Source organism: Mastacembelus armatus, chromosome 8 (genome assembly GCF_900324485.2).
Source record: "Mastacembelus armatus chromosome 8, fMasArm1.2, whole genome shotgun sequence".
Lineage (NCBI taxonomy): Eukaryota > Metazoa > Chordata > Actinopteri > Synbranchiformes > Mastacembelidae > Mastacembelus > Mastacembelus armatus.
The window spans coordinates 21879398-21906134 of record NC_046640.1 but is presented as its reverse complement, the minus strand read 5'-3'; the positions used below and the strand labels follow the sequence as shown (position 1 = coordinate 21906134).

Genomic DNA, 26737 nt, shown 5'->3' with positions numbered 1-26737 from the left:
CATTAATGCTAATAAAACGGTGAATTCTTGTTTTTACACCTCAGAATTGAAAATAACCACCTCAGTAGTTTTCATATGGTCCCTAAGGTTCATTTTTAAAGTGGTTTTAATCCTCTCATCCAGCCCCTACACAGAGAGGCCATGAGGGGATTTCAAACAGTTCCTCTGCAGGTTTGTTCCCTAAGTATATTCTTTAATCTTTCTACAGGAATGTTTGCTGTTGACCTGTCGATGCTCCTTGATGAAGGTTTGATTATTGGGTTTGATGACCCTCAGCACAGTGACATATGTCCACACTGCACCGTAGGTCTCTGTGTGTCCTGGACTTGGATGAAAGGACATGATGTCTGAGACAGGAGAACGTACAGGATGAAAAGTTTCTGCTGCTCTGCGTTTTGATGTCAGTGCTGTGTGCGCCCCATAAATCTACATTAAGTTTTTCTCCCATTCATATGGCAGAATTCACAGGTGCAGCACAACAGGAGCATCAGAGCAGCCCTGAGTAATGTCTGTCATTCATCCAGTCTGGCCGGATCCCCGTCCATCCCACGGGCTGACGGAGCCAGGGAATGAGCTTATACCACATGATGTTTTCACCAAGTCTATCTGAGTCACTCAGTCCTGAATGTGCCTACTGTTTTCACGTCAAATTTAAAAGTGAATCACAGTAATGACCATTAGAGACAAAAACAGCAGGAAGAGTGTGTGGGCTTGCTGCTTGAGGGCCGAGCTCTGTTTGGGCGTGTTGTTGGGTTCAATGTTTGTGTGCGTTGTGTCCACAGAGCAGCCTGAGGTACACCTGCTCGACCGCCGAGGGAAATACGAGCCTGCCCAAACAGGTCAGAACATGTGTTTGTGCAGACATTATTTAAATAGTTTCCCCCGTTTGTGGTCGTGGCCTCGTTATGAAATTCGTGCCCTTTCCATCCATTTCTTATCGTCTCTGCTTTAATTCTCTGTTTTCTCATTCTTTCCTTCCACATCCTGCACAGTCACATCTCTATGCAACATGTGTTCGCCCTCAGTAGAGTCTGATCCAGTAGTTTTCCCGCTACAAGGACATATCTTTGTCCTCCACCTGCCTTCTTTCCTAACCTGGAATCATCGCTTCCTGCAATTTCAGCCAAAAGCGGCGTACAGGGGGAGGCCTGTTCGACCGTCGGGCACTCCTGTCCTGTTTTTCACTTCCCTCTGTTTTTCATTTATCACTTATCCGGACCGCCGACACACGTCACTGTCTCAAAATCCACGATCCTGGCATTCATAACATTTCTCATGAGCTAGGTATGCAGCTGCATGAAAAAGGGACTGAGGAGGGGGAAAAGTACTGAACTAACGTGGATATATAAAGACGACGATGCACATGAACAGCAGACATAAGAGAAGAAACTGTGCATTTGACAGTTATTTTCCATGCGATCACCCTCTCCGTCTTCTCTCAACTTCTCCTCGTGCGTCTGCCTCTAAGTTTAGAAACAAACAGGAGAAAGCAGCCCTCCTCGTTCATCTGTGGCCTGTGTTAGAGAAGTGACCCGCAGAGTTAACTAACATTTAGCTAATTCCACCACATGATCACCAAAAACCAGAAACGTCCAGATCTGCAGCAGCATGAGCTCCCTGTCAGTCTCCCTCGTCTCCTATTGGTTAGTGGCTGTTATCTCCATCTCCATGTCTGTCCCAATGTTTATCTGTCTGTCTGCGACCTGCTGATTCCTGGCACAGCCCGTCCCCCCGTTCCGGCCTGTTTACTGTCGGTGAGGGTCGGATCTATTCGCAGGACGTTCTGGCTGAGTCAGACGTGAAGTGTGGTTATGTAACCCTCAGATACACTACAGGGATCTTGTTCTGTGCAGCTCGTGCGGGAGTTTCTACATGTTCCTCATGAAAACACGTATTTTTTTACGGTGCCTCAACCCAAAAGTGTGAGAGAACAGAACTTTAGTTGATGTGTGAGTGAATGTTAAGTTTAATGGACTGGACAAAACAAGCCTGTAGTCAGTTTTCAAGTAATCCACTTGTGTTTTTTATTTTTGGATTTGAGGCCTGGACTGAATTAAAACCAAGGTTTTTGTTAATTCGAACCATGGAAGGCAAACTGCAGGTTTTCTGTGTTTTTTCTTCAAACTAACACAGCAAAGATTCTGAAAATGGAAAACTAGAAATGTTATATTGAATCCACTTCATCGAGCGTAGACTAGACTGAGAAAAGTGTGTCTGAGTATTAGTTGAGGTGTGTTAAATGATTTTAACCAACTCAGTTTGAAGAAACATAATTAATCCAGTGCTGATATTAAAGCTAACAGCAGCAGGAATGCAGCAGACCACCATGATGTTTTTTTATATTTACAGGGTTTGTGGTCTACATGAGACCACATCTTGTGGGGACCATGGGACTTTTATTTTTATTAGTCCATGACACTTGAATCAGTTGTTTGGTCTCACACACAGATTTGCCTTCTCATGTTAAAGACTCAGTTGTTTGTCCGACAAGCAAAGTTTCCATCTGCAGCTGATGACGCTGTTTAGAACCTGAGTCAGTCCAAAAACCTGAATCTGCTCCAGGGACTTTTCTGAAATCAAGTGTAAGGAGCAGCTATAAAGTGTTTTAAACTGGCTTATCAATAATTATACAAACCACGTATTAAAGGGTGTGTATTAGACGGCTTGTAGATGCAGCCCATGTGTCGTCTGCATGATGTACGGCCCCTTCAGATCGGACTGCCCTGCTATGAACAGCAGTGAATATTGTCACATACCTGCTATGGGGCTTGTTTTTCTCCGCTCCCCCTCTCCTTTCCGTCACCCACACCCCTGTACTTTCCCGTGAAGGCGTGGGAGCTGGGAGGGACTGAGCTAAGACCCCGGTTGGATGAAATGATGGAAAAGAGATGGAGATAGGAGGGAGGAGAGAGGGCGAGGGCTAAAAAGGGGGAAGCAGGGGGAGGTGGGGAGAAATGAAGGGGTGGGGGGAGAGGTGAGTATAAAAAGCCTTTGCTGTGAGGAATTAGAAAATATTCCTCGGGAGAAAGTCCAGACAGAGACATATTTTCAAGGCTCCGTAATTAAACCCTGACGGTGAGTAGATTACAGCGAATCATCTCTTCAGCCCAGAGGCAGGTGAGAAGTAGAAGCTGATTGGAACTTAAACAAACCAGACTGTGTTTACTCTGTGAATGTTCTCTGGCTTCAACATGCATGTCTGAAGTATTGTTGGCATAATGCTGCAGTATGATCAGCACAGTAGGGCTATGGTGTGTTTGTGTGACCACTCACATCAGGCCAGTTCTACCTGCAGGGGGGAACCCAGTGGACCCCTACACACACTGAGACAGACTTAAACCTGTAGACACACACACACACACACACACACACACACACATCCAGCTGTGTTTGGAAGTTGTGTCTTGAACTCAGGGCCCCAGACTGGCTGTTTCTGTGCCCACTGAGCCTGGGTCTGACTGGAGCCAAGATCTGCCTGAGGGCCGATGTTAGGAGCACTCTGTGTGTGTGTGTGTGTGTGTTTATGCTGAATGAATGCTGCTATTGACGGTTAAAAGGGGGGGCTGCTGAAACAGAATCCCATCCAAATCCCACAAACACAAGATGGGGATGAAAGTGTTTCAGCACTGCAGGCCTGCAGCTGTAGTCTGTGTGTGTGTGTGTGTGTGTGTGTGTGTGTGTGCGTTACCTACATCTGGCTTTGCTGCTTTCACAGGTGTGTCACACCTTAGCGCAGGTCACTCGTGCATCTTCTGTGCCGTGCGTTTACATGTGCGGTGTGTGTGTGTGTGTGTGTGTGTGTGTGTGTGCCAAGATAAATAGAAGAGCTGCTTCTCAGTTTGGACTCAGTTCTCAGTGAGTCAACTCTCCGCAGCCACAGTTCTCCTCTCAAGGTTCTCTGCAGACTGATGTTCCAGCTGCTGAACGGTTACATGTGGACCGGCCCTGGTCTCTTGTCCAGTGGACTCAAAAGACCTTTCAGATCTTCTGCCTGGTTTTTAAAACTATATATTACTTCGGTTTGTGTCTTTTTTCTGCACAGACATTGTGCAGCGACCTGCCAACATGTACCAATGACTATGTTCAGGATAGTGTATATCACGACTGCTGCTGGTCCTCGTGCACAAAACCACAGGCTCAGATATAGAAAGTTTGCAGTCTATCACTGCTTGTGGGTTTTTTTTCCTGTTTATCCACAGGTTCCAAATCTGAGCCAGTTCCTCTCTCTCTGTTTGCTTTACTGCCCCCCCCCCCCACTTCTTTTTCTATCTAACTCTTACTTTGAGTCCTGACAGGACTCACGGAAACGCCTCTGTCCTCTGTTCCAGCAGATAAACAAGCCCCAGGATCATGAGGAACCTTCTTCAGTTTCTGGCACTTTGTGCTGCAGTGGCTCTCTGCGTCTGCTACGGTACCGACTCCCTCACTGTGCTATCATCGTTCCACAGTCGTCATGTGTTTATAACTCTGCGGAACATCCGATCATTATTTATGATTAACCCGGTTCCATGTTTTTCCCGTAGACTCTCATGAAAGCTCAGAATCCTTGGAAGGTGATTAAATGTTGTCTCTCAGTAATGGAAAAACATGCATGTACCTCTAACAGATGTGTTGCAGCTTGTTAGAAAGTATTCTGTTATATCTGATTTCACCTGCCACTAACATGCCCCCCCCCCCCCCCCCCCCCCCCCCGCCTTTATGTCACCTGATGAGTTGCATGATGGGAAAAGCTGAAAAGATTAAACAGGATTTTTTTGTCTAATAAAGTTTTGTGGTTCCAGATTTCTTTGTGCCCCCAAACCGAGCCAACACGTTCTTCAAGCCACAGAGGGGCAACGCAAATACTGCACCCATAGGGAACAACTTCTACTACAACATGAGGTACAAGTACACGACAAGTACACTACTATTACCACAGAGTAAATGTCGTGCATTCCTAATGTTACTGCAGTAAAATTTCAAAAGTATCATCATTCAAATGTACTTCAAGTATTCAAAGTTAGTAAAGTTCTAATTTGAAGTACTTTATATACCGCTGGGTAGCTGACGTTAACTACCTTATATACTTCTAATTTGAAGTACTTTATATACCGCTGGGTAGCTGACGTTAACTACCTTATATACTTTTAATTTGAAGTACTTTATATACCGCTGGGTAGCTGACGTTAACTACCTTATATACTTTTAATTTGAAGTACTTTATATACCGCTGGGTAGCTGACGTTAACTACCTTATATACTTCTAATTTGAAGTACTTTATATACCGCTGGGTAGCTGACGTTAACTACCTTATATACTTCTAATTTGAAGTACTTTATATACCGCTGGGTAGCTGACGTTAACTACCTTATATACTTCTAATTTGAAGTACTTTATATACCGCTGGGTAGCTGACGTTAACTACCTTATATACTTCTAATTTGAAGTACTTTATATACTCCTGGGTAGCTGACGTTAACTACCTTATATACTTCTAATTTGAAGTACTTTATATACCGCTGGGTAGCTGACGTTAACTACCTTATATACTTCTAATTTGAAGTACTTTATATACTCCTGGGTAGCTGACGTTAACTACCTTATATACTTCTAATTTGAAGTACTTTATATACCGCTGGGTAGCTGACGTTAACTACCTTATATACTTCTAATTTGAAGTACTTTATATACCGCTGGGTAGCTGACGTTAACTACCTCATATACTTCTAATTTGAAGTACTTTATATACCGCTGGGTAGCTGACGTTAACTACCTCATATACTTCTAATTTGAAGTACTTTATATACCGCTGGGTAGCTGACGTTAACTACCTCATATACTTCTAATTTGAAGTACTTTATATACCGCTGGGTAGCTGACGTTAACTACCTCATATACTTCAAATTAGAAGTACTTTATATACCGCTGGGTAGCTGACGTTAACTACCTCATATACTTCTAATTTGAAGTACTTTATATACCGCTGGGTAGCTGACGTTAACTACCTTATATACTTCTAATTTGAAGTACTTTATATACTCCTGGGTAGCTGACGTTAACTACCTCATATACTTCTAATTTGAAGTACTTTATATACCGCTGGGTAGCTGACGTTAACTACCTCATATACTTTTAATTTGAAGTACTTTATATACCGCTGGGTAGCTGACGTTAACTACCTTATATACTTCTAATTTGAAGTACTTTATATACCGCTGGGTAGCTGACGTTAACTACCTTATATACTTCTAATTTGAAGTACTTTCCATACTGCTGTGTAGCTGACGTTAACTACCTTATATACTTTTAATTTGAAGTACTTTATATACCGCTGGGTAGCTGACGTTAACTACCTTATATACTTCTAATTTGAAGTACTTTATATACCGCTGGGTAGCTGACGTTAACTACCTTATATACTTCTAATTTGAAGTACTTTATATACTCCTGGGTAGCTGACGTTAACTACCTTATATACTTCTAATTTGAAGTACTTTATATACCGCTGGGTAGCTGACGTTAACTACCTTATATACTTCTAATTTGAAGTACTTTATATACCGCTGGGTAGCTGACGTTAACTACCTTATATACTTCTAATTTGAAGTACTTTATATACTCCTGGGTAGCTGACGTTAACTACCTCATATACTTCTAATTTGAAGTACTTTATATACCGCTGGGTAGCTGACGTTAACTACCTTATATACTTTTAATTTGAAGTACTTTATATACCGCTGGGTAGCTGACGTTAACTACCTTATATACTTCTAATTTGAAGTACTTTATATACCGCTGGGTAGCTGACGTTAACTACCTTATATACTTCTAATTTGAAGTACTTTATATACTCCTGGGTAGCTGACGTTAACTACCTTATATACTTCTAATTTGAAGTACTTTATATACTCCTGGGTAGCTGACGTTAACTACCTCATATACTTCTAATTTGAAGTACTTTATATACTCCTGGGTAGCTGACGTTAACTACCTCATATACTTCTAATTTGAAGTACTTTCCATACTGCTGGGTATCTTTGGAAATATTCAAGTACAGATACCAAGAACCTGTAGCTGAGTGCAGTACTTGAGTAAATGTACTTCCTCTCCATCCAGGAGGGTTAAGACTCCAGCGGAGAGACGTTCTGAAATCTGTGAGGACTACTCTCCCTGCCGCTTCTACGCCCATCACCACGGCCATCAGCAGGCCTACATGAGATACTTTTGGTCCAGAAACCAGCCGAAGAAACCAGCTGTGACTCGTCTATACTAAACTCAGAGTATCACACGCAGAATCTTCATAATCGTCTGGATATCAGCGCATGTCCCTTCATTCCCCAAATCTCAATTTTTCTATAATTAGTGTGTTTATGTTGTTTGTGCAGATTCTACTGGATGTGAGAATCGTAGGAGAAAACACATTTTAGAAATACTGAGGCCTCCAATGTGGCTCCAGTCTCCCACCAACACATTATTATGCTGATGTAGAAATTCATAGCCCTCTTGTGTAATCTCAGGATAATTGTCATGCACTATTACCACACTTCCCCAGCATTTATGAGCTTCATGTGATGTACTCCACTATGATCCACTAATCAGTTCTTCTTCTCACTGCTTAAGAGAAATAATAAAACTCCCTGTATCGGGTTTTTGTCTGAATCTCTGGTCTGCCTGTTGTTTGCCACATGGCGGTGTGAGAACATCTGGGATCCAGTGCCAGAGTCTGTGTGTGTGGCAGATGTTGAAACGATGCTGGTACAATTTTAGGGACCGCTCACGACGAACTGGTGAGTTTTATGGCTGGAACAGGCAATTTAAGCAAATGTGGGTTTTTTGTTTTTTTTTTTTAGAGATGGATGGAAAGGCCTGTGAGAGTTACCAGGGGAAATTGAACTGAGAAAATTGATTTTTAGTTGTAATTTAATCCTGTGACATAAGTCGGCACAGCTCAACAGCAGCTACAAATCCTCTACACAAACAAACAAAACAAACAAGAGTCAATACATGAAGGAAATGAGTTTATTTGCATTTAAAATGTCCCTGTAGGTGGATATATAGAGCATTACAGTGATATTTATATATGACCCAATGAGGTAAAACTAGTTTTAACTACTTTATCATGAAGTAGTTTATTCCGGTGGTTCCTCGGATGAATCAAGATCCAATATTTGCTTTTCGGACGTTTCTCTGGTCTCAGATATTTGATACTTTCACTGTTTTAACCTCAAACAACTACTGAAGTTTAGAGAACAGAAACTTAGAGGAGTGTGAGGTGCAATACTCGACTCTTCCGTGTACATTCAGATAAATAGAAGTACCTCAGACCTGTCTCGGTGAATGTATGCGGTAACTTTCCACTGCTGCCTTGTCGGGGGTTAAACCAGGACACGTCCGACTACGAGCATATTTGTGGCTCCTGGTTATCTCGGGAGGAATCGGTGCAGCGCGGAGGATGAGGGTCCTCTTGGCTGCAGACAGTCATGGAGACACAGGCAGGTCAGCGCAGAGCAGACAGTCAGACAGTCGAAACAAATGTTTGTTTTACTTCGTTACCACAAGGCCACAAATGTGCACGGTTCAAGTTGAATCCTTGGAGTTTGTCTCTGAAAAGAGAAAAGACACAGAGATTGACCCAGACGCTGAAATTACACCCCCCAATTAAACTGTCGGGACCTTTCCAGGATCTAAATACCCAGTCTGAGAAAAAGCTCTGTGGAGATTTTCATATCATGAAACTCAAAGGTTCAGAGGGTTTGTTTTGGAGATGCAGCTGCGGTGATGTGCTGTATACGGCTGCTGCGACGCATCACATGCTGTAAGTCAAGTCAAATGAAATGACATGTTCACTGCTTTATTGGCAAACCACCCACTAGTTTTAGGAAAAAACTGCAAATCTTCAAACGCTCTGGGTTTGTTCTTCTCTGTATGTAGGAAATCCCTGCGGTTGGGAATCAAAGACAAAGCTCTGGGATTAAAATCACGTCTCATGAAGCAGGACGGTGGTTTCTCGTTGCCGCTTTGTGACCTAAATGTGTGTGAGTGTGTTTTATAAAACTGTGACCTCTCCAGGCTCCAGCTGGCACTGCACATCCATCGCCTCATCAGTCCCTTCTCATCACAGTCACTGAGTCTGACAGTAAGTCACTGGCTGATGCTGTCGTTTGATTTTCATTTAATTGATTTGATTGTTTGCAGCTAAATGACATCAGTCTCTGCAGGTCTTTGTAGTGTGGGAACAAAACTCTGCTGCTTTGGGATGTGACAGAACAAAAAACACAGAGATTGACTAAGACGGTCTGTTTCCTCTGCAGCAGCTCGATGACTTCAATAAGGTGCAGAATAGTTTTTAATAAAAGAAACGGGTATTTATGGCTCTCAGTCGCCCACACTCAGACCCACCTTTTGGAGGCAGAGACTGTTTTATTTTATTTTTTTTACCTGTGATTTATTTAGGCACAAGCAGGTTTGTGTTTCTGTGTGTTTCTGTGTGTCTGTGGGTGGGTGTGTGATATATGATGCCCTAACCAATCACACACTCATGTCATAGCGAGGGCTGCATCTACAAACCGATGTGTATTTATGTGTATATGTATAAGAGCAAGGAGGACAGAGGAAGAGACGAGTGACTCGGTCATATCTGCAGACGCCGAAGACACAAAGATGAAGACTTTGATCATCCTGGTTCTCTGCTCCCTGGCTGTCGTCTGTCTGACTTCAGGTATGATCCACTCTGCAGTGTGATATTAGTATTAATATTACTCCAAGAGCTGCACATGGAACATTTAAACCTTATTTACTTCATTTATTTGATTTTTAAAACCAGGGGTTGTATTAAACTCAAGCTAAAACAGTGACACTTCCTGCACTATAAATAATCCAATCCAATAAATGATCATCATTTGTTTGACAGATGCCTCCACTGGCTCCCAGCCCGCCGGTGACGGCCCTGCTCAGGACGGTAAGACCCCGAGTCAACGGCTTGATTCAGATCAGTCGTTTATGTGATCAGTTCATATTTAAGGTGCATTTTATTTGAACAGCTTGTGTTGGGTTTAGCTAAATGGACTGAGAAAAGAAGAAGAAAAGAAAACAGGAGCTTGTGTGAACTAAGTAAACACAGGAGAAACAAACCTGATTCCTTCCAGGTGGAGAACCTGGAAAAGGAGGTTCCTCGTCGTTTAGAGACTTTCTTTGCTGTTATAAGGCCACAAACAAAGTCTGCAGCCGCCTCAGCTCGGACAGCTGCACTTCAGCTCCACCACTGACAGAAAACTTAAAAACTGAAACCACCAGCTGACACCTGGGGAGGTCTTTGTGGAGCACGTGCAGTCATTTGGACAATGTTTCAACCCATTAACATCAAACTCCTTTGAGTCTTTCTCGTGGTTTCCTGACAGTGAATGTGCCTGATGTGCAGGTCTGTTCGTGGAGCGGGACCAGGCGTCCACAGTGGTGAGGCAGAAGAGAGCTGCTGCAGACTTGTCCCCGATTCAGCTGGAGAGGTAACACACACACACACACACACACACACACTCGTGGCTTTTACGTTACCGTGATTGAACCGTGACTCACTCTGTCTCCGCTCAGCCTGAAAGAGGTGTGTGAGCCCAACCTGGCTTGTGAGGCCAAGATGGATATCGACGGGATCATCGCCGCCTACACCGCCTACTACGGACCAATCCCCTATTAGACGCCGAACCGCCACAGCTGACTTTCACCTTTAAGTTCCACTTTGCAGCTACACATAAAAAAAAAAAAAGCTTGAGAAAACATTTCCCACACACGTGGTGCGGATGTAAGCAGAATAACGTCGGCATGTGAATTTATTTTTCCATCCTTACACCCAGCTGAGTGTGTAAACTCCTTCCTGTCAGCCTGTAGAGTAGTGTGATGAAGTTAAATAAAGGCAACTGAAACTCTGCTCTGGTTCTGCTCTGTCTCAAGGCCCAGCTTTGGTTTATCTTTGCAGCTGCTTTGATGCGTTTTGGCCACTAGAGGGCCCTGTTGAACACCACAAAAACCTACACTGACGAGTTTATTAGACAACAGGTGCAGATTTTAATGAGAGTTTTATTATTGTACCATGTGAACAGGTGAGTCCTAAAGAGCTGGACAGTCTCCTGCAAACATATTCTTCTTCTCGTTTCAATAAGACACTACAGCGTCTCCATTCAGGACAGACATCAGCGGGTTGTTCACGCACCAAAATACCCATGAAGTCTATGTTTCTATGAGACCATATGTTACATAAGGCAGAGAGAACTGGAAACACTAAACCCCCCTGTCTGTGAGGTCCATAGAGAAGGATCAGGGCAGGGAAAAGTGAAGTGAAGAACTGGATCTTGTGTTTTTGATTCAGTCCAAACACATGATCAGCACAGAGACTGACTGAGGAGCCAGACTTGACTCTAAATTTAACCTGGACAGAAAATGCTGAAAGTTACACGGGAATTTGTTTTACTGCTTGTTCTCCTCGTCTTGTTTGGCATGTTCCGGTTTAACCACAAGATGGTGCAAGCCGGAGCCAAAACTCTGGGCTCTCATTCAACCGAGTTCCATCTGGATAACATCTGCACTGCTCCTCCTACATGTTTCAGGTCTAAGCGTTTCCTCATTGAAGAAGTGATGAACCAACAGGCCAGAGTCCTGTGTGATATGTGGTTATCTGTGAGATAATCCTGAAAAATCAGTTTAACTTATCTGCTCCTCAGGTTTTATGAGACTGTGGATGTGTTAGAGGGAACGTACAAACAGAACCACACTTTTCTTTAACATGCACATGTGTCCTGGTCAAGATGTTTCTTCATAACAGAAGTTTCTGTTTATCTGATCAAACCACAGATGTTTGTGCAGTTGATAAGCTTTTACTTTCTCACTAGCAGGACTTGTGTTCTCACGCTGTCCTGACGCAGCCACCAGCCCCTTCCTCAAAACATTTCTCCCTTAGTTGTTCACCTTTTGCTTTATTTATCGAGACCCTCTGCTATTGTGTCGTGTTCTGGAAATCTCTGTTGGTAAACTGTCATTTTACTTTGCTTCTCCTGTGCTTCAGGTCCTGGTGCATGTGGCTTTGGTTTCTCTATAAAAGTCTCATCGTCGTGATCATCAGTTTAATCTGCAAATTCCTGCGCTCTCATTTGGTTTTCCTCGACGTGGTCTGCAGAAATATGTTGGCAACAGGAAATAGTGGTGAAATTTCAGCGTTTTATATCCGGGAGACTTGGCCCTGATTATTGGAAATGTGTTTTGTTGTCAGCAGCTGCTGCTCTGTGCCAAGTCGACATGGAGCATCAAGCCGGACAGGTTTACTGTGAAACTATTTCGCTGACATTTACTCCACTCCCCTCGTATCTGTCTACCTTTGTCTTTCTGTTTACTGGTGCAGTAGGACAGAGGAGATTTCCAGAACAAGACAAATGGAGAAAACATAAACAAGACAAATTAGGCAGAAATAACAAATCATAACAATGTGTGTGAGAATAAAATGAAGCATATCTTTGCAAACCAACCGCAGGAACAATGTTTTGCAGCTACATGTAGTTTGTGCAAAATTGAAAGTTTGAGCTTTGTCATCGTCGTATTTAGTGATTAACTGGCTGACTGAGCTTTGTTTGGTTTGTGTTGACGATGGATCAGATGTGAAGTCCCCTAATAAAACTAAGAACAAGCGATGAAAAATGATCATCAATCTAAATTTATCTCCTGATCTAAGGTTTAATGCCTGAAACCTTCTGTTGTTTGGGTTTCCCTTTGTTTCCCCTTCAGCTCACGTGTCGACTCTCTGGTTGTGGTTTGTGGTTCCACTTTAATTAAAGGGTAATATAATGAACCTGGACGCCACAGCCCGCTACTGACGAATGAGTCAGGAATGACTTAGCAGCATGAAGCATTTTTGTGACTGTTCAACCACACCAATAACAAGACTCAGCCACAACAGAAAACCCCTTTAACTTCTGTTACTGTGCTATGAGAGTTGAACTCTGTTTGTATTGCAGGTTGCAGGTTTGTTCCTCATTAGGTTAATAGCTTATACTGATTTACATCATTTCACGCTGCCATGCAGTAATAAAGACACAATCATACAGCAGAGCTTCTTATGCAGAACAGTCCTCGTCAGTGCAGTAATTTTATTATTGGTTCATTTTTGCTGATGCATGAACCTGAAAGTATTATTCTAATTTTGTGATTAATTGAGGTGCTTGTTTCATAAATGGCTGTTTGTTGTTTGATCAAGAACTCTGTGTTTTATTAAGCTCATCATATACTTTCCACGTAAATCCTTAATTTTAAGCTTAGTGCAGTTAAAAATGTTCATTTCCTCTGAGATAAATGAAGCACAGTGGAGGAATCAAGTTTTATAAGCTGTCAAATCTCAATAACAGTAACTTCACACTGTTGAGCTGGAAATCTTTTCCATCTTAAATAAACAAGAAGCAAAAAGTGGTTCCTCATGCTGCACCACTCCTCCCCCCTTTCACTGATTTCTGGGAGAACGTGTTTGTCTTCAATCTAAACTTAGAAAGTCCCGACGCGTCACCAGCACATCTTTTAAAGGCTGGCCCGTGTGTTGATGCCACAGTCGTCAGGTCTCCACCATGGACGAGCTAACGTTTGACAAGGAGAACCGTGAGCGTATCCAGGCGGTGGAAAACTCGTTTGGTCCTTCAGGGAGCCCCCTGTCCAAGATGGGTCGGGTTCTGGTGGGAGAGGGCCAGCTGATAAAGCAGGGTCGTCGGAAGCCCGAACCGAAGGCCTTCTTTCTCTTCAACGACGTGCTGGTGTACGGCAGCGTCATTCTGAACGGCCGCTGGTACAAAAAACAGAAGATCATTCCTCTGGGTGAGCATCTCATCTGCTTGTCCTACACATAACCAGAACTCTGACCCAGCCAGGCTTAAAAAGGTTCTGATCTGATTTAATGTAATCATTTTACAGAGAGTTGGGTGCTAGACTCTTGTCATCAGGCTCAGCTAGAACAGAGCTAAACCTTCCAGCTTTAGGACAGGTTTTGCATGTGTCACTCACGTTAACATGCATCTTCGCTGTCACTTCAGAGGCCATCCAGCTGGAGGACATGGAGGATGGTGCACTGACAAACCAGTGGCTGATCCGCACACCACGCAAGTCCTTCTTTGTGTCTGCCCCTACATACGAGGAGAAGCGGTCCTGGATGGAGCATATCCAGGACTGTCGGGCAAGGCATCTGCAGGGCAGTGGCCGCCAACCAGGTTCCAACTTTGCTGTTTCCTGGATTCCAGACCGGGCCTCCTACAAATGCATGCGCTGCCTCAACAAGTTCACTGCAACCAACCGTCGACACCACTGCCGAAAATGTGGCTTTCTGGTCTGCAACGTATGCTCCAAGCAGAGAGAAGTGATAGACCACATCCACCCAAAGAAGCAGCAGAGGGTCTGCGCTCTGTGCCACATAAGGTCTCAGGGAGGGATGTCACGGCAGAGGGAAAGCAGGGGAAGAGGGAAGAACAGTTTGGAGGTAGACGAGCTCATGGCATCCAGCGATGAAGAGCCGGTGACGCACAGTCATCAACCCAGCAGCTGGCTGGACTCCAGGTCCGGCACCTGGGGGCCAGTGGACTACTACGATTACTCACCAGCGCGTCGGGCAACATCATGACTCAGACAGAACAGATGAGTTCTCCATCATTAAGCATCAAATGAACAATGTATTATAATAGAGAGTTGAGGAGCTGAATGGATTCACACAAACAGGAAATGCTGACACGCAGCTCGTCCAAACACACGAAGAAGAAACACAATGCAGGTCATTGAAAATCATAAAAGAGATAATAATAATAATAATAATGATATGTTATATTTGTACATATTTACTTTTGTCATTACTGCAATGTTACTTCAGGCCTAATTGTCACTGTTTATATGTCTGATCTGCTCTTTTACTTTCAACAATAAAGTGCTTAGAAACTGTTTGTCTGTTTATTTATTTATTATTAATGTGTCAACATTTACTTGACTCATGTATTTCCATGTACTGCTACATATGTTACATGATACAGTATAAAAAGTACTTCAAATTAGAAGTACATAAGGTAGTTAACGTCAGCTACCCAGTGGTATATAAAGTACTTCAAATTAGAAGTATATAAGGTAGTTAACGTCAGCTACCCAGCGGTATATAAAGTACTTCAAATTAGATGTATATAAGGTAGTTAACGTCAGCTACCCAGCGGTATATAAAGTACTTCAAATTAGAAGTATATAAGGTAGTTAACGTCAGCTACCCAGCGGTATATAAAGTACTTCATATTAGAAGTATATAAGGTAGTTAACGTCAGCTACCCAGCGGTATATAAAGTACTTCATATTAGAAGTATATAAGGTAGTTAACGTCAGCTACCCAGCGGTATATAAAGTACTTCATATTAGAAGTATATAAGGTAGTTAACAGTATATAAAGTACAGAACATGCTCCTTTATCAATTATCAGAAACCTTTAATAAGCTTATGTTGATAACTCATCAGTATCTTCTTCACCTGCCTGGACACCTCATTCACCTGTTTATGGCGACCCAATAGTTAGTTGGCCTGTTTATGTCAGGGTGGGCGGGGCAGGGTCCAGGTAAAAATATTTTCTCTTGAAAAATATTAGTCAACATAGATATGAGTTGTTTTTTTTTCAGTAGGGTGTATTGACTTTTATACGGTAAAACCATTTTTAACTGAGAGTGAGTTATCGCTTTGAAGGTGGAGCCAAACCTGTTTGACGTCTTCTCACTCAGAACAAGGAAATGTCCCCTTTTTATTGAAAAAATACACAGAACAGAATATTTATTATTGTTATTTTTATGACTCATTCTGCTCTGTTTGCAGATGTTTGGTATTTTGGGTGGGTACGTGTATTTATCTTGAATTTATTCTGAATTTCCCCAATGGGGGATGAATAAAGTATCTATCTATCTATCTGGTCACTTGATATTTCCTCTCTCTTGCACCAGCACCTGAAAAACTCACAAAATCACTTAATACAATGAAACTAATATCATATTAAATAATAATTGACACAGCTGTGGATGGTTTCACGTGGAGGAAATAAAGCTTATGACTAGTACTGGAGCAGACAGTGTTATTGTATTTCTCATTATTAAAAGCTCATAAATAGCCAGTGACAGGATGCTTCCATCCATCATATCTTTTTTCTTCTTGTTATTGAGAAAACAAATGTTCATGTCTTCTTGCTGGGCCTGGTCTAACCTGCTGTGTGTGGTTGTTGTTACACACTGTGGCCGCTAGAGGGCAGATTGAGGTCGGTCCACTTCCGGAGCATCGAGGCGCAACATTACCCCACAATTATGATATATTAAAAATAAAGTATTTACCAGTACACATATAATCAATCAATATTAGAAATATATTACTGATTTAAAAATATATATATATATATTACATCCACTCATTGCATGTTTTGGTGACGTCGAACCGACTCTTCCGGTCTCGCTCGCGGCAGTAAACATGGCGAACGGCTAACGTTGTGTGCATTGAGTCCCGACGGCCCCGGATTTGTCTTCAGGGCTTCAACAATACGTTTTACTTGACTTTCAGCATCCAGCGGTGCGTGTGGAGGGTGTTGCGCTTTACGGCTTTTACTTGAAAATAAGGTAAAGTCAAGTTTTAGCTCCTGTCGATGCTAACGCGGCCCCAGCTACAAGGCAAGCTAAGCTAACGTTAGCTGCTAACTTAACTAGCTAGACATGCTGCACGACCAGCCCAAACATAGACATCTGTCTTTATTATCTATCAGTTTATTGGCTTTATCACGTTTCTTCTCTAACAGTTACTTAAAACATCTGCTGGTTGATCAGGCGGTCCAGCAAACGTTAGCTTGTTAAATAGCCGTGCAACTTTATGAGATAGTTAGTTAGTTAGTTAGCATGTTCGTCTGTAATAACCAGTGTTAAAGTTAAAAATGATTCTCTTCTCTGGGGTTTTTACACTTTTACCAAATACAAAAATGCTAATTTTATGTGTCACTTACACTGAGACGCAGCAGTAGTATTAATTAGTACACACTAGCAATTAGTTATGAAGTTATTATTGATTTAAGTTATTATTATTAACAGTAATTTGTAGTGCTAATAGGACCTGCCCATAAACAGATGGATCCTTAAATAGTCTGTAAATGTCAGATCTGCTTTTCACTGAACAAGGATGGTTCATTTTATTTCACCTGTCAACGTCACTGTGATTCTGTAATGCCACAGGTTGAAGGACACTCACAGGCAAAATGGGGCGACGCTCGACCTCCTCCACCAAGAGTGGGAAGTTTATGAACCCCACCGACCAGGCCAGTAAGTACAGACCACAACCAAGACCCATGGGTCCTGAGACAGAGATCTGTGGGTTGTCATTGTTCTGTTGAATTTTGTGTCTTTCATTTCTTTCATTTGTTTGTGCATCAAGAACTCACTTGTGAGTTGGTCAGCAGGGAATTATATTCTTATTTGCAACAGCTATCCCTTATATGAAACTACATTTACCAAGACTCAGTACATCTCGATGGCAGAGGATTGTGCATTGTCTAGTAATATAAACAGTTATTGACAGAAATGTATAATCACCAGGAAGCCTACCAGAGAAAATTGATCAAATTGACCGTATATAAAGAGCCTGACCTTTAGCAGTTTACAAGTCTCCATAAAGGTAACCTAATAAGTTAACGATTTAGCCACATCATTAATGTAGCTAGAGACATAAAGCTAAATTAGACATTTGTCTTTAATTTTGCCGTTAAAACTCCCATGGTGGAAAAAGTTCACTTGTCACAAAATAAATCACAATCGATAATCAATAACCTGTCTCCCTTTAAATTCTTTACGCAAGTCAGGATGTGCTGGTTGCCAAGTTGGACGTGTTGCCTCCCTTGGTTTGGATAGATCTAAAACAACTTATACATTCGGGTTTTGTGGGGTTGCCCTGACTGTCGGGTACATGTACATAATAATGCCATAGCTGGCTTACTGCATCCTTTTTGTTTGGATGACAATAGTTTGCTCTCTGCCTTTCTTACAGGAAAAGAAGCCAGGAAAAGGGAGTTAAAAAAGGTACTGGTGCTCTTCAAACATGAGATTCAGTCCTACTTTACTTTTTCATCTTAAATAAATCAGCCCCATTATTGTGTTGATAACATTATGCTTCCTTTGTTGATGCTTCTTTTAGAACAAGAAGCAGAGAATGATGGTGAGAGCAGCAGTGCTGAAGATGAAAGACCCCAGACAGATCATCAGAGACATGGAGAAACTGGATGAGATGGGTGAGGGGGCTGAACTTCTATGCTCTTTTAAAACTGCTCTTTGTGTAGTTTACAAAGGGCCTATGTCTGTGCACTTTTTATTGTGCTTGGTTACATTTATAAAAATGTCTTTAAAGTGTTGAGACTGTAACAAAACTGAACCATATTGTATATTTACATCAATAAAATTAAGGCTTTTCTGCAAAACACAGAGTTTAACCCAGTTCAGCAGCCCCTGCTGAATGAAAAGGTGTTAAGGGACAAGAGGAAGAAGCTACGCCAGACATTTGAACGCATCGTCCGTCTCTATGAGAGAGAGAATCCTGACACCTACAAGGAGCTGCGCAAACTGGAGCTGGACTATGAGACCAAACGAGGGCAGCTGGCTCTTTATTTCGACTCTGTCAAGGTGCGTTTGTGCATGTTTTTTTTTTTTTTCCATCAAACTAATTCCAGATGCAGCAACGTGAAAATGAGTCGTAACCCTTTGGGGTTGATACATTGGCATAAAATTCAGGAACATGTTTTCTGGGAAGTGTCAGCTGTTTGTATAGAGCTTCAGCTGTGTCTTTAGGCTGCTCAGGCTCGGTAGCAACATTATCATTACTGTCATGTTTTATGTCCCATTGTCAGAATGCAGAGTCAGTGGAGGTGGACAGTATCCCTTTGCCAGATATGCCTCATGCCCCCTCCAGTATCCACATCCAGGACATCCCACTACCAGGAGCTCAGCCTCCCTCTATTCTAAAGAAGAGCTCTGCTTTTAGGTAGGCCTTGACCCGTGTGTCTTAATGTTTTCTGCAGGTAAACTAGTTTATGATGCTGCTGAATGGTTCCACTGAGGGAATTCTGTTTTTATGTCTCTCAGTAAAGGCCTGTTGTCCTCTGGACCTGGTTTGGCATCGGTGCCAGGTGTTCCACGTTTACCTCCAGGGAAAAAGCCCCCTGGCCCACCACCGGGGCCCCCACCTCCACAGGTGTTGGCACTGTACGGCATGCCTACTCGACGCGCTTATGGCACAGACACAGGTAACGCACCAACACACCCCCTCGAAGGACTACCTTTCTAAATGCTTGTTTAGCGTTTAGAAATAACAGGATTAGATTTCCTTTTTCTTTATTTATTTCCTTTTTAATTATTTCTTGTGTTTCTTTCCCCTGAACAGAACCTTCCATTCCTGGTTTAGACAGAGACTCTGCTCTGGATTTGGGAAGAGATCGGGACAGTGGCAGCGAGAGCGACAGAGATCGGGATGATGTGGACGATGACGACAGCGACTCTGAAGACAACAGTGAAGAAGAGCGAGATGAACGGGGAGATGGTGACCAGAGGATGAGTCTGGACAGGCAGGATGAAGAAAGGGAAAGACAGGAGGACAGGGACAGAAATGACAGACATGATCGTAAGTGTCTCTGAATTTCTTAAGAATATTGTCCGAATCTTGAAAACAGTAACTTTATCCTGCAGTGTAAATATTGCATTAATATTTTGTTTTGCTGAATGTGTTTGACTACTTTAGGTCGTAGTGTACGTTTTGCAGACATGCCTGCTGAGGCACCTCACAAAGGAAAGAGAAAGAAAAAGAGGCTGGTGAAAAAGACCAAAGCGATTACTCCTCTGCAGGCCATGATGTTAAGGATGGCAGGTATAGTACACTAACATCCCTGCTGCATACTCTGTCAGCTATTACAGATTTGTTGAGATGCTGTGGTGTTACTATCTCATCTTCAGGTCAGGCAGTTCCTGAAGAGGAGGAAGAAGAGGTAGAGGAGGAATACACAGATGAATCAGACAACTCAGACACTGAAGATAGGGGACCTCCAGGGGACAACCAGTCCCACCCTATGGTCAATCAGCGTCTTCCTCCTCCTACTGGACCAGTGGGACAGCAAGGGCCTCCACACTTACAAGGCCCACCAATGGCTGGACCTCCACCAATGGGTCCGCCCCCAGCTCCTCCAATGAGGCCTCCTGGCCCGCCCTCAGGCCCCCCTCCTGGCCCACCGCCAGGTTAGTTACTACACTTTAGTCTAAACCCTACACTAGAAAACCCCATAACCCTGTTGTTTAATGATGTTCTGGTGGATCTCATCATCCACATGTGAATTTTCCGTCATGTAGCTGATATATCAGATATATTGTCTGATCTTCAGGTGCTCCTCCGTTCTTGAGGCCTCCTGGTATTCCTGTGGGCATGAGGGGTCCAATGCCTCGTCTTCTGCCACCTGGACCTCCACCGGGTCGACCCCCTGGACCTCCCCCGGGCCCCCCTCCTGGCCTCCCACCAGGCCCCCCACCACGAGGACCCCCTCCGAGACTACCACCCCCAGCACCACCAGGTATGTGTGTGTACAGTGTGAAGGAAGTATTTATACTGTTTGGATATATGATGTACTATATGTAACAGAGTTGTTGCTGCTCAGCTCCAGTCAAATGCAAAGAAAGGCAGTAAAAATAACTTCATCTTTAACTGTATTTAAGCGTACTTTCTAAACTTTACCTCTGGTGTGGCATTTCAAAATATATCTGTCTTGTTCCACCTTAACAGGTATCCCACCTCCTCCCCCAAGAGCAGGAGGGCCCCCACGTCCACTTGCCCCACCACTCTCCCTCTTTCCTCCACCTCTCAACTCCAATGTGCTCAGTGCTCCTCCCAACATTGTCCAGAGGCAAAAGGGCCCAGGATCCAGCCAGGATGGTTCCCAGAACAACTTACCGCCCCCTGCCATGCCCATGCCCATGCGCCCGGGTGTCATGCAGATGCCCCCTCCCCCAGGGACAGCTGCTGCCTCTGCTGGCAGCAACCCCCCCAGTCACCACCACGCAGCCACCATCGAAAAACGAGCAAACATCACCTCTGTGGCAGCCGCGGGGGGCAACCTGGCAGCAGGTGCAGGCTCTGGTGGGGCCACTATCTCTGCCAAACCTCAGATTATCAACCCCAAGGCGGAGGTCACCCGCTTTGTGCCCACAGCACTGAGGGTGCGCAGGGACAAGAGCAGTGCAGTGCTGGGGGCAGCAGCTGGGCCTGTGGAGAAAGCTGGGGGTGCTGTTGGAGGAAGGAGGGGAGATGACGGCATGGGAGGTGGGCATGGGCAGAAACAGCAGGCGACAGCTGCACCGATGGCCCTCCCAGCCCATATGGGTGCTGTGTCTCAGCCCAGCATGAAGACTAAGGACCAGGTGTATGAAGCCTTTATGAGGGAGATGGAGGGACTCCTCTGAGACTGAAGACGGTATAGGTGCAGATGTTCTGAACAGGAGTATGTTTGTTTTCTGTGTTTTCTGTGTAGAGTGTTAGAGGTAGCTTTGCTCAAGCTAGGTCAGTTTCTCTTTAGGCTTCTACACCAGCAGCAGGCTCATCTTCATTTGACTATGACAATGTGAATTTGATTTACATGTTAAATCTTATTATATGTGTAATTGGAAACATTTAGATTAGATATTCTATGAAAAACACTATGCTCTGCACTGGAAAAATGATAAAGGACTGTTTTTTTCCTACAACAGTGTTTTCCGTCTCTATTTTCCGTTTGCCATGACCAGAAAAGTCGTTTTTGTAACATTGTTTTATTGTCAACTTTTATTTTAATGGTGACTCTGGACATAAAAACAAAGGTGTGGAATATATGCCGACATCTGACACAATACTTGTCTGAAACTGACCTGCAGCTAAATAAACATTTATAAAAGTATTTTTACCTCTTTACAGTGTATGTAATACACCAGACAGACAAACGGTTCATTTCTGACTTACTGTAATAAAATATTTTTTTTCTTAGTCAGACATTCAAGTATCCTAAAGATTATTACCTTAAATCAAATATTTAGTGGTCACCTAGCATCACTTTCATCTAGGTCTCAGATATCGTCTGATGGGCTTATCTAGCTGCCAAGAGCCATATCGGACAACACTTCCCATCATCCATCGCAACTTAGGCGAGACCGCATTTCCGCACCTGCGCAATGCGGGCCTGACGACACGTTGGGGCGAAAACATCATGGCGGACGACGGGGAGAGCGTGAAGCCAAACACAGATGAAACCCTGGAAGGTTCGAGCAGCGACGACGGTGACGGTCCAGTTTCAAACAGCGAGAACAACGAGGACGTGAAGACGTTTAAGGATTTGGTAAGTTAGTGTCACATGGCGCGAAAGAAGGAGGAGTTTAGTCAGCAGCGTAGCCGTTTGCTAGCTCGCTAAGCTAGTAGCATGAGGACGTGTTTGGGTTACGCTGCTAAAGTTTCCAGGTGTCTGAATTAAAAAGTGGGAGCAACAGCATCACCGGCGTCTTACTAAGGGCTGCCCGCTTTCTCTGGCTCCTTTAGGGGGTCACCGAGGTCCTGTGTGAGGCGTGCGACCAGCTGGGATGGAAAAGTCCGACAAAGATTCAGATAGAAGCGATACCGGTGGCCCTGCAAGGTGAGTGACACATCTAATCTGACTGACTCTGACTCTTTCTGCAGCTTAGTTAGAGGTTGAGTCATGGAGACTGGACTTAAATGTTTCACTACTCATCCGAGTAGGTTCATCAGTCTGAGAGAAAGCTGGTGTGGAAAGTCCACCTCTTGTCCACACAGGCTCATTAGGCGAAGAAAACGAGAGAGGAGCAGTGTAGTGTATGTCATCCAGTGTGAGGATGAGAAACCAGAACAACCACTCAACATGAGGAGCAGCTCCTCGGGACCACAGTCAGCTGTGCACCTCCTTTTAAAAGAGACAGGACTCTCATTTGAAGACAGTGATGTAGGTATTTTGGACAGAGAAGATGATGGTTTGAGAGAGGAGTCAGAGAAGCTATCTGTGCCTAAAAACTCTCCGTGTCTTCAATCTACCAGGCTGCCCTTTCATCTGTTCCCAGCAAATTAAGGAACAAACCTAATGTCTTCCAGGGAGGACACACTCTGCAGCCAGTTGGTGGATCAGAGGGGTCACATGAGTCCATCATTAAGACCCTCACATGAGTTGTCATGACTCAACCTCTACATCAGGGGTCTCCAACTCCAGTCCTCAAGGTCACCCACTGCTGATTACCTGGATCAGGTATGTATAGCCAATCAGAGGCTGCAGGGGCAGCGATAGTTGGAAAAGAAGCACGACAGTGGACCTTGAGGACCAGGATTGGAGACCCCTGCTCTAGATTTTAGTGTCCTACACACAAACCAGACCAGTGTTTCTTAAAGTGTTTGTGTCCTAAGGGCAGCCAAAATCTCAAGTCAAACCTGTGCAATGTAATCTCTGTATAATGTGTTATGACTCTGTAAACATTTATTTTTAATACCAGATAAAATTTGGCAAAACATTTAACCAAATGAAATAGTTAATCTGAAGCTGCTAATCAGCCGCACAGCCTTTTAAACAAGACAAAACTTCATTAAAACTTAACGCAGCTCAAAGGATGGAGAATCACAGAATCCCACAGCACAACATTTAGAAATCACTGAACTAGACCAGCAACCAAGGTGCCCCATGACAAACGGCACTAAATAGCTTTTGTTTTCCTGAACAACAGGGAGGGATGTTATCGGCCTGGCAGAGACCGGTTCAGGAAAGACCGGTGCCTTTGCTCTGCCCATCCTCCAGTCCCTGTTGGCCTCACCCCAGAGGCTTCATACCCTCGTCCTGACCCCCACCAGGGAGCTGGCGTTTCAGATCTCTGAGCAGTTCGAGGCCCTGGGATCCAGCATCGGTGTTAAGTGTGGTATGTCTCTGTTAAAGGTTTAACTGGTTTGCTGTGATGCTGGAGACTTTCTGTGGTTCTGTGTCTGAAACGTTTCTCATTTGTGCTGCAGCGGTCGTAGTTGGAGGGATCGATATGATGTCCCAGTCCTTGGTATTGGCTAAAAAACCACACATTGTTATTGGTAAGACCCTGACCCTGACTTTTTTACACATCAACAGTCAGTTCATGAATTGATTGTGGAAGTTACAACAGTAATACTTTGTTATTCCCTTCCGTATATTCAAGTATTTAATGAATGACTGATAATTAGAGCATCAGCGTGATGACACGATTGTGTTTGCAGCCACTCCTGGTCGGCTCATAGACCACATGGAGAACACCAAGGGCTTCTCTTTACGAGCTCTGAAGTTCCTGGTGATGGATGAAGCCGACAGAATCCTGAACATGGACTTTGAGACTGAGGTGGGTACTCGGTAACAACGAGTATTCCTCTCATCTGGTGCATCAGTCTTCTTCTGTTTAATGTAAAGAAGCTGAATTACTTGTGTGGAAATGTTCCTTGGAGACGTTTCAGCTTTTTGATTTTTATTTTTCAGGTGGATAAAATATTGAAGGTGATTCCTAGAGAGCGACGCACGTTCCTGTTCTCTGCCACTATGACCAAAAAGGTAGAAAACACTTTCTCAGCTGTACTTTCCTCTGTTACTTGTTGCTTGTGCTGCAGGTTCAGCTGATGTTAGAGCATCACACCACTGCACACCGTTTCTTTGATTTGTCTCCAGGTCCAGAAACTGCAGAGAGCAGCTCTGAAAGATCCTGTGAAGTGTGCCGTGTCTACCAAATACTCCACAGTCGACAAGCTGCAGCAATACTACATCTTCATACCATCCAAATACAAGGCAGGGCCCTCGGAGACATACATTTCATGTTTTCATGTCTAAGACCATATCCTACATGCCATGTTTCCTATGTCAGGGTGACGTCTTGGTGTTTCCTCTATATATTGTTTGCAGGATTGTTACCTGGTGTCTATTCTGAACGAGTTGGCTGGAAACTCCTTTATGATTTTCTGCAGCACATGCAACACTGCCCAGCGGGTGGCGCTGTTGTTAAGGAACCTTGGTATCACTGCTATCCCTCTTCATGGCCAGATGAGCCAGGTAGAGCTTTTCACCACCCAATACACAAACCAAAAACAGACACAGTGTGTTTAAAGCCGTATTCACTGTCTGCGTTTTCCTCCCTCTGCTGCTCAGAATAAACGTCTCGGAGCCTTAAACAAGTTCAAGTCGAAATCTCGATCCGTGTTGCTGGCGACCGATGTGGCGTCCAGAGGCCTGGACATTCCTCACGTCGACTGTGTCATCAACTACGACATCCCCACGCACTCCAAGGTACCGTGGAGCTGACACTCACTTTGCCGCTCTGTTAACTGGTGTGGTTGCTGATCTGGGGTCTGTCTGCTCGTGTAGGATTACATCCACAGAGTCGGTCGAACAGCCAGAGCAGGACGATCGGGGAAGTCCGTCACGTTTGTCACACAGTAAGAGCTGCCTGTTAACTTTTACCAGTCACATAGACGCTCGATTAGTTGAAAACTCACACGTCCTCTCGTCTCAGGTATGATGTGGAGCTTTTCCAGCGAATCGAAACTCTGATTGGGAAGAAACTTCCTGCCTTCCCCACCCAGGAGGACGAGGTGATGATGCTGGTGGAGAGGGTGAGCGAGGCCCAGAGGTTTGCCCGACTGGTAAGCCGTCTCCGTGTGTGTCTGTGTTTTAAACTGTACTCATGACCTCACGCCCGTTGTTGTGTGAAGAGGTGGCTGCTAAAACAACGTTGTGTAAAACTTCAGCTGTTGTCTCCAAGTGTTTTGATCTCTGAGGGATAAATGTGTGCTCTGCCATCCAGAGAACTTGGAGAACTTTACATATTTAATCTTATAGGAACTGACAGAACACTTTAACCACTTGTTTACCAGCGTGAAATAATAAGAGGTCTGAACTTTAACTGACCAAATAACCACATGGCCCAAAAAGCTGTTTTCTCATATGTAGTCATTGGAAAAGAAGCAAATATAAAGTCAGTATTTTTTTTCTGAGTCAAGCTGAAATGACATTTTTGGTTATGAGAATGTGTTTGATTCTTATTTTGCCTCGTGCGCTGAGAACAAACAAAGAGAACCAGCTCTGCAGTGGGTTCACTAACTCCTGAACATGGAAGCATGAAGAATTCCTGGGAGTAGGCAGCAGGAAGCATCTCGTTATCTGTGTCCAGTTCATTTTAAACAGTTTAATTGTCTGAAAGCAGTGGAGAGAGCTGAAATACTGGGATTGTGCCGTTTCCCATAAAGATGGATTGAATATCTGGGTATCTGTGTTGAAACTCAGTCGTTGTGAAAACAAAAATGCTGTTTTACTCAGGAAATGAAGGAGCAAGACGAGAAGAGGAAACGGCCCAGAGGACGAGATGGAGACGAGGATGACACAGAGCAAGCGAGCGGAGTGAGGAAGAAAGTGAAAGGAGGATCAGGAGGAGGAGGAGGAGGAAAGAAGAGGGGTGGAGGAGCCTGGAGAGGAGGCCGCTGACGCCTCCAGCACAAACAGACTGTACACAACCACAAAATCCAATGCCTTTCCTGTTCCCTTCCCTTTGTAATAAAATGTCACTGTAAAACCAGAAGTTGGTGTTTGTGGTTGAGGATTTGTAAAATGATGCTGTTCTGCTTCCAGACACAAGAGGGGGCTGTTTGAGTTTACAGCAGGGGGCTGATATGAGGGAACATGTTCATTTCTGAAGAAAACCCTCG

At 43.8% G+C, this 26737-nt stretch overlaps 5 protein-coding genes across 10 annotated transcripts; all 5 read left to right on the top strand.

Annotated features, from left to right (window-relative positions):
- The first annotated feature begins 2997 nt into the window (after positions 1-2997).
- Positions 2998-7639, top strand: mgp (matrix Gla protein). Of its 6 annotated transcripts, none has more exons than XM_026324061.1 (5): positions 2998-3117; positions 4332-4411; positions 4524-4553; positions 4782-4881; positions 7097-7639. In XM_026324061.1, exons 2-5 carry the CDS (start codon positions 4351-4353, stop codon positions 7251-7253), a joined length of 348 nt encoding a protein of 115 aa, XP_026179846.1. In that variant the 5' UTR covers positions 2998-3117; positions 4332-4350; the 3' UTR covers positions 7254-7639. The 6 variants fall into 6 exon arrangements, with proteins under 6 accessions (XP_026179846.1, XP_026179850.1, XP_026179847.1 ...); XM_026324065.1 differs by having other exon boundaries at positions 3007-3075; positions 4296-4411; XM_026324062.1 differs by having other exon boundaries at positions 3010-3117; positions 4329-4411.
- A 1644-nt stretch (positions 7640-9283) lies between these two features.
- Positions 9284-10901, top strand: bglap (bone gamma-carboxyglutamate (gla) protein). The gene is made up of 5 exons (XM_026324059.1): positions 9284-9312; positions 9577-9698; positions 9891-9938; positions 10398-10482; positions 10568-10901. Exons 1-5 carry the CDS (start codon positions 9299-9301, stop codon positions 10668-10670), a joined length of 372 nt encoding a protein of 123 aa, XP_026179844.1. The 5' UTR covers positions 9284-9298; the 3' UTR covers positions 10671-10901.
- Positions 10902-13574: 2673 nt separating this feature from the next.
- On the top strand, positions 13575-14732 carry LOC113141279 (pleckstrin homology domain-containing family F member 1-like). The gene is made up of 2 exons (XM_026325598.1): positions 13575-13819; positions 14035-14732. The coding sequence occupies exons 1-2, from the start codon at positions 13576-13578 to the stop codon at positions 14613-14615; spliced, it is 825 nt and encodes a 274-aa protein (XP_026181383.1). The 5' UTR covers position 13575; the 3' UTR covers positions 14616-14732.
- Positions 14733-16452: 1720 nt separating this feature from the next.
- wbp11 (WW domain binding protein 11) lies at positions 16453-21941 on the top strand. Its single transcript, XM_026326057.1, has 12 exons — positions 16453-16614; positions 17218-17304; positions 18026-18057; positions 18173-18266; positions 18458-18654; positions 18879-19012; positions 19114-19274; positions 19412-19648; positions 19766-19891; positions 19978-20256; positions 20400-20585; positions 20795-21941. The coding sequence occupies exons 2-12, from the start codon at positions 17241-17243 to the stop codon at positions 21469-21471; spliced, it is 2187 nt and encodes a 728-aa protein (XP_026181842.1). The 5' UTR covers positions 16453-16614; positions 17218-17240; the 3' UTR covers positions 21472-21941.
- A 286-nt stretch (positions 21942-22227) lies between these two features.
- On the top strand, positions 22228-26531 carry ddx47 (DEAD (Asp-Glu-Ala-Asp) box polypeptide 47). The gene is made up of 12 exons (XM_026325385.2): positions 22228-22376; positions 22574-22667; positions 23758-23946; positions 24038-24109; positions 24272-24390; positions 24525-24596; positions 24711-24827; positions 24942-25088; positions 25185-25322; positions 25401-25471; positions 25549-25678; positions 26352-26531. Exons 1-12 carry the CDS (start codon positions 22248-22250, stop codon positions 26514-26516), a joined length of 1443 nt encoding a protein of 480 aa, XP_026181170.1. The 5' UTR covers positions 22228-22247; the 3' UTR covers positions 26517-26531.
- The last annotated feature ends 206 nt before the right edge of the window (positions 26532-26737 follow it).

Excerpts from the sequence above, each read along its gene's own strand:
- bglap (XM_026324059.1), top strand. Across the intron at positions 9,699-9,890 it reads TGTCGTCTGTCTGACTTCAG|ATGCCTCCACTGGCTCCCAG; the intron begins GTATGATCCACT and ends TTTGTTTGACAG. Across the intron at positions 10,483-10,567 it reads TCCCCGATTCAGCTGGAGAG|CCTGAAAGAGGTGTGTGAGC; the intron begins GTAACACACACA and ends GTCTCCGCTCAG.
- LOC113141279 (XM_026325598.1), top strand. The coding sequence starts at position 13,576 with ATGGACGAGCTAACGTTTGACAAGGAGAACCGTGAGCGTATCCAGGCG. Across the intron at positions 13,820-14,034 it reads ACAGAAGATCATTCCTCTGG|AGGCCATCCAGCTGGAGGAC; the intron begins GTGAGCATCTCA and ends CTGTCACTTCAG.
- mgp (XM_026324061.1), top strand. The coding sequence starts at position 4,351 with ATGAGGAACCTTCTTCAGTTTCTGGCACTTTGTGCTGCAGTGGCTCTC. Across the intron at positions 4,412-4,523 it reads GGCTCTCTGCGTCTGCTACG|ACTCTCATGAAAGCTCAGAA; the intron begins GTACCGACTCCC and ends TTTTTCCCGTAG. Across the intron at positions 4,554-4,781 it reads AAGCTCAGAATCCTTGGAAG|ATTTCTTTGTGCCCCCAAAC; the intron begins GTGATTAAATGT and ends TTGTGGTTCCAG.
- wbp11 (XM_026326057.1), top strand. The coding sequence starts at position 17,241 with ATGGGGCGACGCTCGACCTCCTCCACCAAGAGTGGGAAGTTTATGAAC. Across the intron at positions 19,649-19,765 it reads CAGAAATGACAGACATGATC|GTCGTAGTGTACGTTTTGCA; the intron begins GTAAGTGTCTCT and ends TGACTACTTTAG. Across the intron at positions 19,892-19,977 it reads CATGATGTTAAGGATGGCAG|GTCAGGCAGTTCCTGAAGAG; the intron begins GTATAGTACACT and ends TCTCATCTTCAG.
- ddx47 (XM_026325385.2), top strand. The coding sequence starts at position 22,248 with ATGGCGGACGACGGGGAGAGCGTGAAGCCAAACACAGATGAAACCCTG. Across the intron at positions 24,597-24,710 it reads CTGCCACTATGACCAAAAAG|GTCCAGAAACTGCAGAGAGC; the intron begins GTAGAAAACACT and ends ATTTGTCTCCAG. Across the intron at positions 25,089-25,184 it reads TTCATGGCCAGATGAGCCAG|AATAAACGTCTCGGAGCCTT; the intron begins GTAGAGCTTTTC and ends TCTGCTGCTCAG.